This window comes from Sinohyriopsis cumingii, chromosome 19 (genome assembly GCF_028554795.1).
Source record: "Sinohyriopsis cumingii isolate HCF-2022 chromosome 19, ASM2855479v2, whole genome shotgun sequence".
Classification (NCBI taxonomy): domain Eukaryota; kingdom Metazoa; phylum Mollusca; class Bivalvia; order Unionida; family Unionidae; genus Sinohyriopsis; species Sinohyriopsis cumingii.
The window spans coordinates 62,338,645-62,354,205 of NC_142979.1; the positions used below are offsets into that span (position 1 = coordinate 62,338,645).

Sequence of the window (15,561 nt, forward strand, 5' to 3'; positions counted from 1 at the left end):
ACCTTCAGTATTGCTTCAGTTAGGTGCACTGTATTTATCATATAGATGAGTTGACTATACATGTAGGTTTTAGCAACCTGAATATGCTCCATTAGATGTGTTGTGTGTGACCAAATTTCAACCTGCTCTTCTACCTTGAACAGATGTTCAGGGTAGTTGAGATTAGTCGAGTTCCTCCCATATAATATGCCTAATGCTCTTACAAGCTTTTTAATTAAGTTAGGAGGTAGCACAGGGTGATTACCTCTCCAGTTACCTATCAGTAATAATTCTGTCTTATCATGATTAATTGCTGACCCAGAGGCTTTTCCAAATTGTGTGAATTCATATTGTAAATGCCTAAAAGGGAATTCGTCTCTGGTGTAGTTTGTGCAGTCGTCTTCATGTCGCATAATTTTAAATTCAAATTTCAAATTAGGTATTTTAATTCTAAGAATATTAATGTTTTTGTCAATGTTAATATTTAAAGATTATATTTCTATGATATAGATTATCATTGACAGGGGGCAAGCCTTTCTTACTGATTTATGTATCATAAATTCCTCTGTTACTGCACCATTTATTGTTATTTTAGATGTACATGGCTTTCATCTAATTGATGATATTTATGGCGAAACCATGGAATTCCAGTGCTTTATTGATGAAGTCATGCTCTATTAAATTATTAAAGTCCTTAAATGTTATTGCTGTGGTCCCTTTCAGACTTGCATCATAAAGGAGACCCTCTAGTGTCTAAAGTTAAAAGGTTTTTATGTGCTTATGTTTTTCCCAATATGTCGTTTTTTGTATCAGTTTTAATAAATTTGGATTTTATTAAATTTTGTTCTAGGGTTTGTATACTTCCCTAAGTAGTGTTTAGATACTCTTGGACCTTGGCTGGTCTTAACACTTTTGTTTACAGACGTGATCCGTGCCAGGGATTAGTGTTGTCCGGTGTTTGCGATGTGTTTTGTGCTATATCGTTCTATATGTTAACCCTTGTATTTTGTACGGACGGGCTGGTATAAATCAAATTTTTGGAATTGTTATTTAATTATGCAAGAGTAAGTTTTGTAGAAGCAGTTTAATGTTAAGTAACAGAGAAGTAAGTAAATGTAATTGGTTGGTTTAAAGGGGAATACGGAAATTTTTTTGACGCATGAGTTCAAATTATGATCGTTTAGTTATAAGTTATTCTAGTCTGACAATTGGTAGCAACTCTGGTGAAATCATTTGGTAACATTATAGTTTAACTCTAGTAATTAGTATAAATGAGTAAGCCGAATAAAAGCTCTGGAATCTATACAATCACCAAGTTACTTTCTGTTGAAAGCATTAGGTAGATCTGAAACAAGTCTAATTAATGAATGTAATGCACAAGAAGCACTGGAATTGTTTAGCGCACGAATTCAAATTAGGGTCGCTTAGTTAAAGCATTTGCAGCGCAAACGCTATACATCATCGAGCTAATGAGCACTGGGCATTCTATTTCACGTGCTGCGGATATATTGTCAATATAGCTGATTAAGTATTTGTATATATTAGTTCAGAAAATTCGAGTTATGGCAATTGACAGCAAATCTGGTCAAATCATTCGGTAAATCTAGAGCAACTGTAACAAATGAGTAAGACAAGTGTAAGTTCAGGAATCAAGTTACAAACTGCCAAGTTACTTTCTGTTGAAATCATTTGATAAATCTGAAAAGAGTCTAATGAATGTAAATGCATAAAAGCATAACATTTTGTGTGGTGTTTGTATGTTTGCAAATAGTTTAGAAAAGTTACAGTAGAATATAGAGAATAGTTAAGAAAGATGTTAAACATGTCTCTTCATTCATTTATTCCTGATGTAGACTATCTGTTCTTGTGGAATGTTCATTCATTAATATCCTTTTTCCTTCCATGTTGTATGCTTTGCTATACATTCTATTGTATTGCTACCGTGGTCTCGAGTTTTATGCCTCGACTTGTATAAAGTCCTGATATAGAAGCCTTTATTATATATATTTCATTGAGAATATGAAACTTGATCCATTGTTCTTATTCCGTTTCAGTATTGTAATATATTATATAAAATGTAATCCCCCTTCATTCCACGTCGACAGCATTCCTCCTACATGATTGTAATAGAGGCTATCCGTCTCGGCGAAAACCAGGGGATTTTCTCTTGTAATATTCCGTTTTAAATATTTTTTTCCCCTGGTATCCATTGTCTGAATCATAGTCCATAATCATCACGGGTCATCAAGTCTTCAATTTATTGGTGTGGTCCCTCTCAGACTTGCATCATAGAGTAGACCCACAGTGTCTAAAGTTAAAAGGTTTTTATGTGCTATGGTTTTCCCCAATATTCGTTTATTGTATCGGTTTTAATAAATCTGGAGTTTATTAAATTTTGTTCTAGGGTTTGTACACCTCCCTAAGTAGTGTTTAGATACTCTTGGACCTTGGCTGGTCTTAACACTTTTGTTTACAGAAGTGATCCGTGCCAGGGATCAGTGTTGTCCGGTGTTTGCGATATGTGCTATATTGTTTTGTATGTTAACCCTAGTATTTTGTACGGACTGGCTGGTATAAATCAAGTTTTGGAGTTGTTTTTTAAGTATGCAAGATCTGAGTTTTGTAGAAGCAGTTTAATGTAAAAGAGAAGAAAGTAAATGTAATTGTTTGGTGCAAAAGAGGCATACGGAAATTTTATGACGCACGAGTTCAAATTAAGGTCGCTTACTTAAAGTTATTCTAGTCTGGCAATTGGTAGCAAATCTGGTGAAATCATTTGGTAGCAGAGTTTAACTCTAGTAATTAGTATAAATGAGTAAGCCGAATATTTGTATTTCCCCTTGTATTTATTGTCTGAATCATAGTCCATATTCATTCCTGGTCATGCACTTCAAGTGGACCGTTCACTGACAAGACGTTCCGTATTGTGAAGATTTAGTCTTATGGTGAGACATTTATACACAGATGATGCAGCATTACATCGTCTGTGCGCTGGAAGTGTTCGGTTTTTTTTTTTTCTTCATCGAAAGCACTTCGCACGTGCAGCATAGGATGAACCGAACTCACTGTTTCGAAATAGTATACAATATACGTAAATCACCCTCGGGTATCGTTGTACACAAAAAAACGAAACCCGAGTACATTTATTTAATACATAAAGGGATTTATACAATTCCGTGACATCCATAGAAGTCATTTTTCAAATTGTTTTAGAAATTAAGTATTTTATACTAACACAAGTACAATAACACTAATGACGACAGGCAAAATTAAAAGAGAAACAAAAAGAGTAACAATAAAAACAGTCGAGTTAATACTCACGAAAATTTAAGTGGAATAAGACTAATCAATGGTTTATTAGGTACAAGTTTTAAGTAAATCTACATTTTTTCCAAAGTGCCTTGTTTTCTCTATTCCTTCCCTTCATCGAATATATCTTATTACCTATAAATCTGCGGCGTATCTACAAAGTCAATGTCAGAACGGATACTCTACTAATTGTGAACAGTATCGTTGTAGAGCAGGTGAAAGTACACAGTCATTGCGGATTCCTATGAAAGAAAATAACTATATAGGATTCATTATAGAGAATTATAAATATTCACCAAACAGAACAGAAAGTGCTATCCCCTGGATTCTATAGAAGAATGCTTAATAATAGTGGGCAGAATTAATATTTTAACACAAATAATACCATCATACAGGTTAGAGAATTTTTAATCGTACTCTACGAAGATTCGAACCCATGTCCGCGGGAAAACAGCATCCATTGCCTTGCCTTCACACACCAGTCCATATTCCATCACGGCTAAGCACGCGTCACCAAGAAACGATGCCACTGAATCGGTGCTATATGCATTCCTGTGTAGCAGGAAAACTTGGTGTATATTTATAATTCTCTATAATTAATCCTATATACATTGATTTCTTTCATAGAAGTCCGGAATGACTGTGTAGATAGATGAGAATTAATTATTTGGTCATCATGCGAGTGTTTCTGCTACACACAAGTGCATATAATTATATATATATATATATATATATATATATATATATATATATATATATATATATATATGTGTGTGTGTGTGTGTGTGTGTGTGTGTGTGTGTGTGTGTGTTCTGGCCCCCTCATACATTGTTACTTTCATACATTTTTACCAGTTCTAAATATAATTGTTTATTGATTGTTCTATTGTGTATACATTAAGGATTGCATGTAATCGGACTTAATGTTTCTTTGTATCCTTTTCACTTTTTTCAAAGTTATATTCGTCAAATCTAACGTGATTATAGCAACAAGACTACAATAAAATCACAGTTCCAATAGTGAGTTCCGATATTACTTGATTATGAACATCAGGGTAAATTTTGCGTTCTTTTTCAGAATTAAAAATAAATTAATGACAAAGCGTTATAGAGGAAGGTACCTCCTCCAATACTATGAATTTGTTCCCCAGTTAGACGCTTGTATGTTCCCTCTGTACAATACACACAATCAAATACAGCACAAACATAATACAATATTAATGTTGCTTCTTGTTTTATCTAATGCAAGTGGTTAGAAGTGAAACTGATATTGAACATCATACTAATCAGACGGGATTAAATAATATGACGGGCTTGATAAAAATGTCAAAAGTTGGAGTGTTGGCCCCAAATGAGATAAAGTAATCAAATTCCGATTGATTGAAGGTCGGGTGTAGATAATGCAAAACGTTGTTGATATTATCATTGTTTAAAAAGGCAAATGATATTTGGCACGCACGGATTCTGTTGCTTTCCGTACTTGCTTCATTTGAACATTCCACCTATCTTTGTCTTCAATAGTGTACTTTTTAGTAAAAACAAGAAGAAAATATTTTTAAAAATTATTATACAAAGAGGAAAATGGTCATAACATAAACATAAACTCTAGACATTATCAGAACTAAATTCAAGTCAAATCAACAAAAAAACCACACAAAATGTAGCAAAGGCTTGATCCACAACTATTTAGCACTGGTTGTAGAAATATAGTCAGATGCACGTAAGTAAAAGACATACCCGATTGACCCAGACTGACTTAACACATAATAGGAAGCTTTCTACCATTGGTCTAAGAACAAGAATTTAATTGAACATTGACTACTGCAATTTTAAACATGTAATTAATCTGCTGACATAACCACATTAAAACAAGAAAATGACAAGAGCAAAGTAGATATTTACCTGACATAAAATGGTTGTGTACTCTGAGCGACACGGAGTATTAAATAAAGAAAAAAGAATTATGAAATCTGTGAAACATTCCACGTTTTCTGCTTGGAAAATATTGGCCCATCAATCATTCCTTTACACACTCACGCATGGAGAGACATTTGTTAGTGACATGCTCTAAATTGGACTATTTAGTATTTAAAAGCGTCCGTCTTCATTATTTTCAGGGCACTGGAGGAAATCTATGGCTCGGCGACAGCAACACCAGTATGTCAGAATGGGACTTAAGGATGACATATTTTACACTACAGTAGAAGTTCGACTCGAATCATACCCAAGAATCGATCACTTTCAAACCGAGTTACTGGAGCTGTTTCCTAGATTCCTGGGACTTTATGGTAATAATAATAATAATACCCACATGTACCGAAGTTAAAGACCGCGTAAAGGGAATAAGTCATTTCGCTATCTATATATCTATCTATATATCTCTTTCACTCTCTCTCTCTCTCTCCATATATATATATATATATATAGAGAGAGAGAGAGAGAGAGAGAGAGAGAGAGAGAGAGAGAGAGAGAAAGAGACAGAGACAGAGAAGGAGAGAGTAAGAGAGGGAGAGAGAGAAAAATTTTATAACGATGCAAATAAAAAACATTTCCCCAACGTTCCCTACTAATCCAGCTCTTTATTAAGGGTATAAACATTTACATTCATAAAACAAACACAGACCAAAAATGCTAAGGGGAATTCTTGGCTCTTCTATCTTTGAATATCAAGGAGAAGATCTACAAGCCAAAAAAAAAAAAAACGAAGAAAGATCGAAAAAGACTGTCTTAAAGCGAGTGAACTACAATTCTGTATAGTGCTGCCCGACAAAGTGTTATAATAATAGGCATGCATGATTTATTGTGCTTATCTCATGGTGATGTATTATGTTCTGACCAAATATGAGACTAGGGTCAAAAGTCGGATGAGGACAAAAATCAACACCATTCTATACAAGTTATAAGATAGGTTAAATTCCGGTAAAGCTATGTATTGACCTTCTAAATGAATTACTTAAGGAGAATGGTATATCGGTATTATGGCCAACAGTTATACTACTACTACCACGTATGCTACTACCTCTACTACTACTAGCAATAATGATGCATAAAAAAGGCTACGGAAGATTTACTTCGGTAAATTGTATCTCAACACTGGCTTACGTCTAAACAACTGACTCCTGGCTGTAATCGTTTTAAGAACGGATTGGAATTGATAAGCGTTTCCATCTGGATCGAACTTCCCATGTGTTGTCAGTTACTGCATCTAGCATCATTTCTTACGTGTGGGTCCGGGCCAATCCACGTTAGATATTGAAGTTAGCATATCAAGGGACTCGACTGAATGCCTGCCGAATTGACTTGTAGCGGTAGGCGAGTTTCGTTGTAATATTGGTCCTGTGCTTATTGATTCTTTTTCTGAAATCAACGGTGTTTTTGCCAACATTTTGAGTGACACCCATCTTGCTTGTTGCCAGATAAATTACATTTTTGGTTGTACATTCTAATTTCTGGTTGATGGCTAAGCTAAAACCCGTCTTCAAACTTCTGAGAGAGTTGGTCTCGTGTACGTCGTAGGCAAGACTTGTCTTTGCAGCAGCATGTACCTGAATCTCTCATCTTCTAGAAAATTTCCAGACGCGTACCAGAAGATCCTGCAGAGTTTTAGGTCTACGCTATGCATCAACGGAAACTTCTTAAAATATGCCATTCAGATATTCGGAGCATTCTATTTGGTGCATGTAAATAATCTGTTGTAAAGTTTTGTGTATCGAGGTGGAAGTAATCACAAAAGTGACGTTGATTTTCTTGAATATTTTTTTTAAAGAGAGCTCCATAAGAGTATAGTTTTGTTAGTAGTCTCCTGAATGTAGTTCTTTCAGTATACCATCTTTATGCGAGTCTCTATTCAAAGCTTGTTGTATTAGAGCGTATGCGTTTTTTTTCGCAAGGACATGCCGCAATGATCGTTGTTTTTTTGTAGGTGCTGAGGATGGTATTTGGTCGGTAGTATTTGCTGCCGAGGGTCATTTTAATTTAAAATGCAGGTCAGATTATATGTGCTCTTCGAGAAAGTTAAATTGAGTATCCAAGAAGATGTTTGTCCTGCTTAAGGTTTCAATTCTGACTAACTTTGTTATAAAATCTCTTCTCTGAAATTTCCATGCTCATCTCAGCGATGTATTCTGACGTATTCAAGACAGCAATGCATGATCCGTTGTCTCCTGACTCGAGTCATACCAGTCGGGTTAAACTGGTCTTTCTGCTATGTGTGTGAGGTATTGTATTTTGCACCGTGGACACGTTTGCCTCAGGAGCGCGAACTATACAAGACTTTACAAGGGAATGAAACATAATCGCTTTTGAGCACATTGAGATCGGTATATATATATATATATATATATATATATATATATATATATACTGACAAGCTGTTTATCACAATGTCTTCCAGTATTCTAATTGTAAATAAACAATTCACGAAGTTCATTCTGCGTTATATGTAATTCATATTTCCTTGGCTTGTAGAACAGTTGCCAGAGAGTCTACAGCTTACAGTAGATATGCTGAAGTCACTTAAAGACGCCGTGCATCCATTGACAAATGTCAGCACGGTGCTGTTCCTATTCGGGTTGACACATTTAAAAATCCCAAAAGTGGACCTGATCAAGAAATCTAAAGTCACTAAACATGGCACCCACCCATTAGAAGAAATGAATTCCGTTGACGAGAAGAACCTTAAGTTGGGCGTTGCAATTTGTACACTGAGAATGATGGATACAAAGAAGGTATTACTTTACCTTTTAAGGAATCCTCTTTACTTTCTTGCTATCTTAATACAAGATGACTTTCACAGAACAAAATTCCAAATAAATTCCTCTTCGTGAAAAGAAGAAACGTTTGCGACTGTTCGAAAAAGTAATCAATACCTATTTCTCTGTGACTGAAGTTAGTGCTTTTTGATAAAAATGAAACCTAGATATGTCAAAATGTCTTGAGGACAGCAATTTCTTTAAGCTGTTAATGTTTTCTTCGTTATCAAAGATTCATTATAAATAATCAATTATAGTAGGCACATTCAAACAGCTTATAAAGCGTTTTAAAATATGTTCCATTTTATCAAAAGGATTTTAAAAGTGTTGTCTTACATTTAAGTGTTTTCTGCAACATATATAGAATAATTAGATATTAGATATTTGCAAACTTACTAAAGCAAAGTCTGGAAAAATTGAGTTTTTTAAATAATCTAATGATTTTTTGGTACTTTAAGCATGAAATTATATTGCATTATTTATTGACTAAAGGGCCCCACTGCCAGCTTTGTTTCTCTCTGAAAGATGTATATTGTCTCCTAAACCATAATAATCAGCAACAGCTGCATGCCATGTATTATTGCTTGATAACAAAAGTTGTTATTTTTGTTCTAGGGAAGGGATACTTTGCTGAAAGTGAGAGACCGCTTCGGGGTTCAGAATATGATAGTCTTTGTAGATGAAGAATACGAATTCAACAACGACCTGGTTGTCAATAATTTGGCAAGCTTGGAGACATTACTCAGGCTAAAAAAAGAGAACATGAACGTTGTTTATCAAAGTAAACATGATATTTCTAATGTCATTAGCAACCATATGGAGCATAAGTTTGTCTCTGTTTTCAAGTCGCTCAATATGTTCTTGTTAGAAATTACCAAGAAAAGAACTCGCACTCATGGACCTACATTTGGTGCAAAAGGTACAGGAGGGCGGTTTTATAAAGAAATTAAAGGTTTTTTCGACAATCCTGTGACAGTATTAGACATACTCTTGACTTCAAATGGCCGGTCTGTCGAGGAGAAACTAGCAACAGCAATCATTTGTTTCTTGAAAACATTGCTAACCCGAGAAATAGCAAGAACATATGAAATGCAAGATGCAAAAGTATTTGACTACTTGCAGAAAGAGAACTACGAGAAAATATGGATAGAGCTTTTAGAGAACCATCTCTCTACAGTGACATTGGTCACGAAATTTCAAAAGGTCATACAAAATCCGAATAATGAGTTGACAAAATGGGACGTACTAAAACAATACACATCCGATGATGCTAAGACAATTGGCAAGGACGTGACAAAGGTTTTAATGGGACACTTCCTTGAAGTAGGGGTCTCTGTAAAGAACATCCGAATTAAGTTAGAATCTCTGACACAGCTCAGAAAGGAGGTTATGATGCTTATGGAAGAAACTATCAGTGGGGAGAAATACGAAGATGATATTCCTAAATTAGAGAAATGGGGAAAACAACTAGAAAGGTATGATTCTTTTGTAAACAAAATATACGTTTGTTTTTCAAAGCATACAATGTATGATGGGTTATATTGAACTCAAAGGAAGAAATAAATCAGTCAGCATCAGTCTCATGTACCTCTTGCTTATCATCCTATATTATGCTCTTATGCAGATGTGTGTTTTAGTGATGTCCGTAAGGAAGACCTGATCATGTCTTATCATAAAATTCATACAATACCATTCTGATAATTGTTGCTAGAGAGGTACATTTTCTGGACAGAAACAGTGACAGATTAAGCGTCGAAATTTTCAATTTTTTCCTTTTATTTTTGGGAAAGACGGAAAAACAGATCCTGTCGACAAATTAACATGTTTCAAAACACAGTAAAACCTAGATTGTAGAAACAGTTCAAGTATAGTTAATACGATTTTGTAGTTCTGTAAACAAAAATGTTAAATACGAAACATACTTTTAAGGTAAAATTGTTCAAGACGGATACTTATATTTGAGAACAAAATACAAACTTCAATGTCAATTCTACCAATCGGGTGACTAGGTATAAACGTAACGTTCCCTTGAACAGAAAACAAAATCACCTAACGGCATTGAAAGTTTACTTGTTATCTTGAAATGGTATCACAGGGAGAATGCATATCTTCTGTAACATACGCTGTTTTCTTTACAGGATTAAGGAAGTTGAATCTTTCACTCATGTGTTCGGCAAACTTTGTGTATGCTTGAAAATGCCAGAGTCTACAGACAGGGAGAAGGAGGTTAGAAAGCAGATAGGAAAGTATTTGGCAGATTATCCAGGTGAATTTGTTGTTGAAGTTGTTTCACACAAATCCTTTTCGGGAAGACATACACATGGAAATAATTCAAAAATAGCCATGGGTGATTCGTTTCTCAGTAAATCTGGAAATCGTGGCACAATCGGCCTATTCATGTACGAAGATGGGGATGAGAGCACGGGCCTTCATTTCGTCACAAGCAGTCATATTGTTTTAGGTTCAGACGAAGTAATAACCAATGACGCGCGACCAGTTCGTCTTGGGAAAACAAGGCACTCGTTGACGACTGAAGACAGATTGGTTGATATTGCCGCTATTCGGATCGATAGAAATGTACAAAATCGCTGTAATGTTTTCTTCCAAGAAAAGAATGAAACGTGCGAGGGCATGATATTAGATATGGATGGAATCAGGAATCTGAAAGAAGGAAAACATGTATACAAAAGGGGTTCAGAAACTGGCGAAACTAAAGGGTGCATCATCTCGCAAGATTACAGAAAAGTTGGGTTAAGCGACCACCATTTTCTAGTTGGTCTCCCGGTTGAACAGAATGAACCTGCACACCACAGAGCATTTGCCAGAGAAGGTGATAGTGGAGCCGTGTTGTATACTAAAACACCGGATGGGGAAGTTCAATATATAGCTGTGCTAATGGGAGAATTTAAGCTAAGACAATCAGAAGACCAACCTTATTTAATTTTCAAGGACTTAATAAGACAGATTGGCTCTCCAATTCTGACCACTTGCCTTCGAGAAGGACTGAATAAAATTGAGGAGAAGTTTGGAGTCAGATTGACCTTACCAAAAATATAGATTTGTGAGAGTGACAAAACTTTGTGAAGCAGTGAAAGCTGTTTATTACGGGAATATATCATATTTATATCCAGTTTACAAGCTAAGCAATAATTATTAATTTTTTTATACAAACAAATGTTTAAAGATTGTTTATAGTAATTACAAAGAAGGTACACCTCTAGCTCTTCAATAATACGGGCTAAAGATTTATCCATCCAGCTGAATAAAAATTCTATTTTTAATAGTTGAAAAAAATGTAGGAGAAATAAATGATCGCTCTGCAATGGGCTGATTTATCTGGCCGGACAGTCATATGTATTCCCTATGACACTCCAGAAATACGTGCTATACACTGTAATTCTGTTCCACAAAATCACGGTGCAAAATAATCGTTCAGAAGCCTTTAAACATTTGAAAACAAATTATCTAGAGTCAAGCCCATTCCAGAAAAAAAGATAATGCATGAATTGCTGCTGTTTATCATTGACTTCATGATATATTGAGAATGAGATGAGACAACGTATCCGTTAATAGTAATTCTATGTAACATTACTGCCGAAATCGAAATAGTACACTCTACGTGTGTCATTTTACTATCAAATATTTAATGATTTAAAAAAATACAAAATGTTATAATGTAAACTGTCACGATAATCATTAGCAAAATCAAGGCTATTACACTATGAACTCTTGGTAAATTTGAAGAATATATTAAAAGGCATAACGTTTAGGAGTGGCATAGTCATAGAAAGCACAAACGGCTACATAATTATTTGAGTTGGCCCAGATAATTGAGCTTTTCAATCGCTTTTTTCTAGAACAAATGCAGTTTATTTCCGTCAGTTATTTTCTTGTCGTACTTTAAAGTTATGTTCTTTTGGGGGTAACATTATTACTAGACAACATATATTGTATCAGGAACTCAGAAAAGTAGTACGGAAAGAACATGCCGGTCGCTTACTGATTTCTAAATGCAACAGAATTGAAAAATTTGCTTGCACCAATACACAGAAAGTTTTATTGTAATAATGAGAACAATGATGGAAAGTGTTCTTTTGTACATTTTTTCACGATGCATTGTTTGCAACATATTTAAAAACTGCATCAACAGTTCCGTTCCATGTTTCAGTGTATATGTGTATATAGTATATATTAGAAATACGATAACAAGATGAACTTTTGAGAAGACTTTGTGCGTTCATAGAATACATTCGCAACATTACATTACCTTAAACTGACCTGAACGCGAACCTTAAGTTAGTTGTTACAGACTAAAAGACGGATGGACAGAAGATTTATGCGAGGACAGTCCAGGGGTACACAACATAAAGTATAGTTGTCATGGGTGGGTAAATTAAAACAGGCGGTCTAATAAATGGTGTCGTTATAGTTAAGGTCTGGACAACACCATTGTACAAAATTAATATAATAAATGCCATTCTATGTAGTTTAAGACAAGTATATTTCAGTTCAATAGCAGGATCAATAGAGAGAAAGAAAACATTCTTTAATGTCGACATTTGTCTATCTATCACGACTCTATGATCTTAAACTTTGTAACACACAGGAACGAAAACCAACACGTTTGATAAAGTTCAACAAATAATTTATTTCGCTTGAATACAAAGTGAAAGTTTAAAAGAATTACAATTTTGCGAATTAAATCCCAAATAGTTATAAACGTTTAATCACATGTCCAAGTGTATAATGTTCCAGCTGAATTCCAGTAGTATTCCAGATAATATCCAATATTAGGCGTGTTGATGTGCCTCTAGTCTCGAACGTGGTAATGTGCTAATGGCCTGAAATGTGATGTGCTATCAGTCGTTTGCTGTATCGCAATACTATAATCAAAACGTGTTTTTTCTTCTGAAATCTCTATAATTCCAAATTAATGTTCCAGTCCAAGAATATTGTAGACGAGTACTTTATGTTTCCTATAAATGAGAATTGGATAAATGATTCCACCCAAATTAAATACTAATCACAACAATAAGACCGTTTTCTGCCTTAGATGTTAAATGAAAGAACGAGTAACTTCTCAAGTAAGCAACACTGTGTAAAACAAATAAGACACAAAGTAGAAACAGCATTATGTTCATTGTCAAAGAGATAAAATCTGGTACAAAAATTATAATAGAGAATGTGGACTAGGTTTCTTATTGGGGGAATTCCAATGTCCTAGACCCAGATCCCAATTAACATGTTTACTTTTGTTGATAATGATCTTAACATTTTAACCCTCACTCATAAAAAATACTATGTATTATTTGTTCACAAAATAAAAGACGTTACTGGTCAGGTACACAATGAACTTGATTTTGGACAAAGTGAAGTCCAAAATACAATTATGCATAACGCATAATCACGAAAAAAAAAACCAACAAACAATGCAAATTAAATATACATAATATAAGCCAACATTGTGATATGCAATTAATTGAAACATTTTTAATGTTTGTGTCACGTGTGAATGAAATGTTTCTTAAGGAAATAAATACCGTGCTAAAAGTTTGAAGAACTAACATTTTTTCTGAACCAGCTTGCTCGTTGTTTTTAACGTGTATATGCAAACTTGAGACCAAATAATGTATCACAGTTTGCAGTATTATTTATCATGGTTTCATAAAAACAATAAATGTATTTTTATATGTATATACTTCATATTCAAAATGAAGGATTATATACGATCTTCATTGTCCTTCTGTTAGTCCGTCTGACAAACAATCTCGTGAATGTAATTAGACTCACTGCTTTTGATGGATTGCTATTATATTGTGCAATGGATGTTCAGCTGTCATACCCTTTCATTAATAATGGTCTAAAGCGCTCTCCGTTACGGATCACTGCCAACTCACCTCTGTCTGCGCCGGTTCGAGTCTCGGATTCAGCCAATGAGGGTAATTGGGTCGGTGGTTCTTTCCGGGGTTTTCCCTGGTTCTTCCTCCACCATTAATATCAGCCGCCATATATAGTATATCATGAACTGAAAAATGGCGTTAAACCCCACAACAACAACAACAGCAATCATTAATAGGCAGGGGTATATACGATTTATTTCTGTCGATCCGTTCGTCAATCCGACAAAAAGTATTGTGAAAGCAACTAGTGTCACAGGTTTAATTGATAGCAGTGTAACTTGAAATGCATCTTATTGTCATCAATTGGAGACGCGAATATTAATCACTCACAGAACTCTCGCAGTTTTGATTACATTGTTTTTCTTTTTCACTTAAACTGAACGCAATATACGATAGTCTTGTGACTGTAATTTTTGTCGCCGTTCCTAAAAGTTTCTTGTAAAGATAGGTACAGATGTCGATGTTGTAAAGATGTTCAAATGTTCAAATTGCACATTGACAGCTCCTGTGATTTTGCCAGAGCTACTACCGTTCTATAACGTGCAGCTGGATGCAATGTATCACACGTTTCTGTAGAAGATACAAGTCTCTAAATGTTTGCACGTATCGTCTTTAACAAATCTTGGAGTTCTCCTAACATGCAAGATTCATTTTGCCCTTTTGATTTACAACTGTTTGCTGTACATGAGATGATTGAGCCTATTCTAACAGGTTTTAATGGATTGTTCTCAATCGAAAATGTTGATGTTAGGAAATCACTATACTCTCGTGATTTTGCAAGCTCTATTAACTACCTTGGTTTGCATACAAATGTGTTATAAATATATAAGACATAGCCTAAATTAATGTGGGCATATTCAGTAATTATTGTTCTTTCTCAATTTTCTACCATTTATAACCCTTTTATGTCTTTAAAGTGGATTCAACTGGCTTACAATTTTAATTGATAGATATAGTACTTTAAACTCTGTTTCATCAGTTGCGTTGTGGTAGGACGGTCGGGAACTGTATGCCAGAACTTTGCGTTCCTTTCGTCCAGTCTGGTTTTTAGTGTCAACAGTCCTGAATGATTTCTCATACATTTCTTATTGTGTTTGATACCCTGACATTTCGAAGAACTAATTCCTAACTAGTATTCAATAAAAACTGACTCAAAGATGTTTATACACAAACATGTGGCATAAGGGGTTTACTTGCTTATAATGTATATGAACCCTGATATATAACATATGGTTTCATAGGGATATAGTATACAAATCACAATATTGTATACTCCTGACATATGTTAAAATGTTATCAACTGCAATGGAAACAATGCTTCAGTTAGTATATTTTAAATCTCATATCAGTTTTGAGTTTTTTTTCTATTGAATCTTTATGATAGCCTAGAAAAAGAATAAATGTCGAATGAAACAGATCCATCTAGAAGTAAATCAGAGGCTACACGTCTTCTTTGGAAAATAAAATGGCACAATGTCGTTGATCATTGTTCATATCATTAAATGAAATATTTAATTAATTCCACGAATCTCCTTAGCAATTCACGCAATACACATTTTGTCTTATCATTCCCTTTTCATTGCCTAGCTGCGACGAATGTGTCGCTAACTAAAATATGTATTA

At 34.6% G+C, this 15,561-nt stretch overlaps 1 protein-coding gene across 2 annotated transcripts in view; it reads left to right on the top strand.

The window, feature by feature from the left end:
• Positions 1–15,419, top strand: part of LOC149775817 (uncharacterized) — a 30,613-nt gene extending 15,194 nt beyond the window's left edge. For both annotated transcript variants that reach the window (XM_089943436.1, XM_089943437.1), the window contains exons 3-6: positions 5,405–5,575; positions 7,755–8,014; positions 8,654–9,513; positions 10,177–15,419. In XM_089943436.1, the coding sequence (XP_089799562.1) occupies positions 5,422–5,575; positions 7,755–8,014; positions 8,654–9,513; positions 10,177–11,095 (2,193 nt within the window). In that variant the 5' untranslated portion in view covers positions 5,405–5,421 and the 3' untranslated portion in view covers positions 11,096–15,419. The remainder of the gene's footprint in view (positions 1–5,404; positions 5,576–7,754; positions 8,015–8,653; positions 9,514–10,176) is intronic.
• Positions 15,420–15,561: the final 142 nt, after the last annotated feature.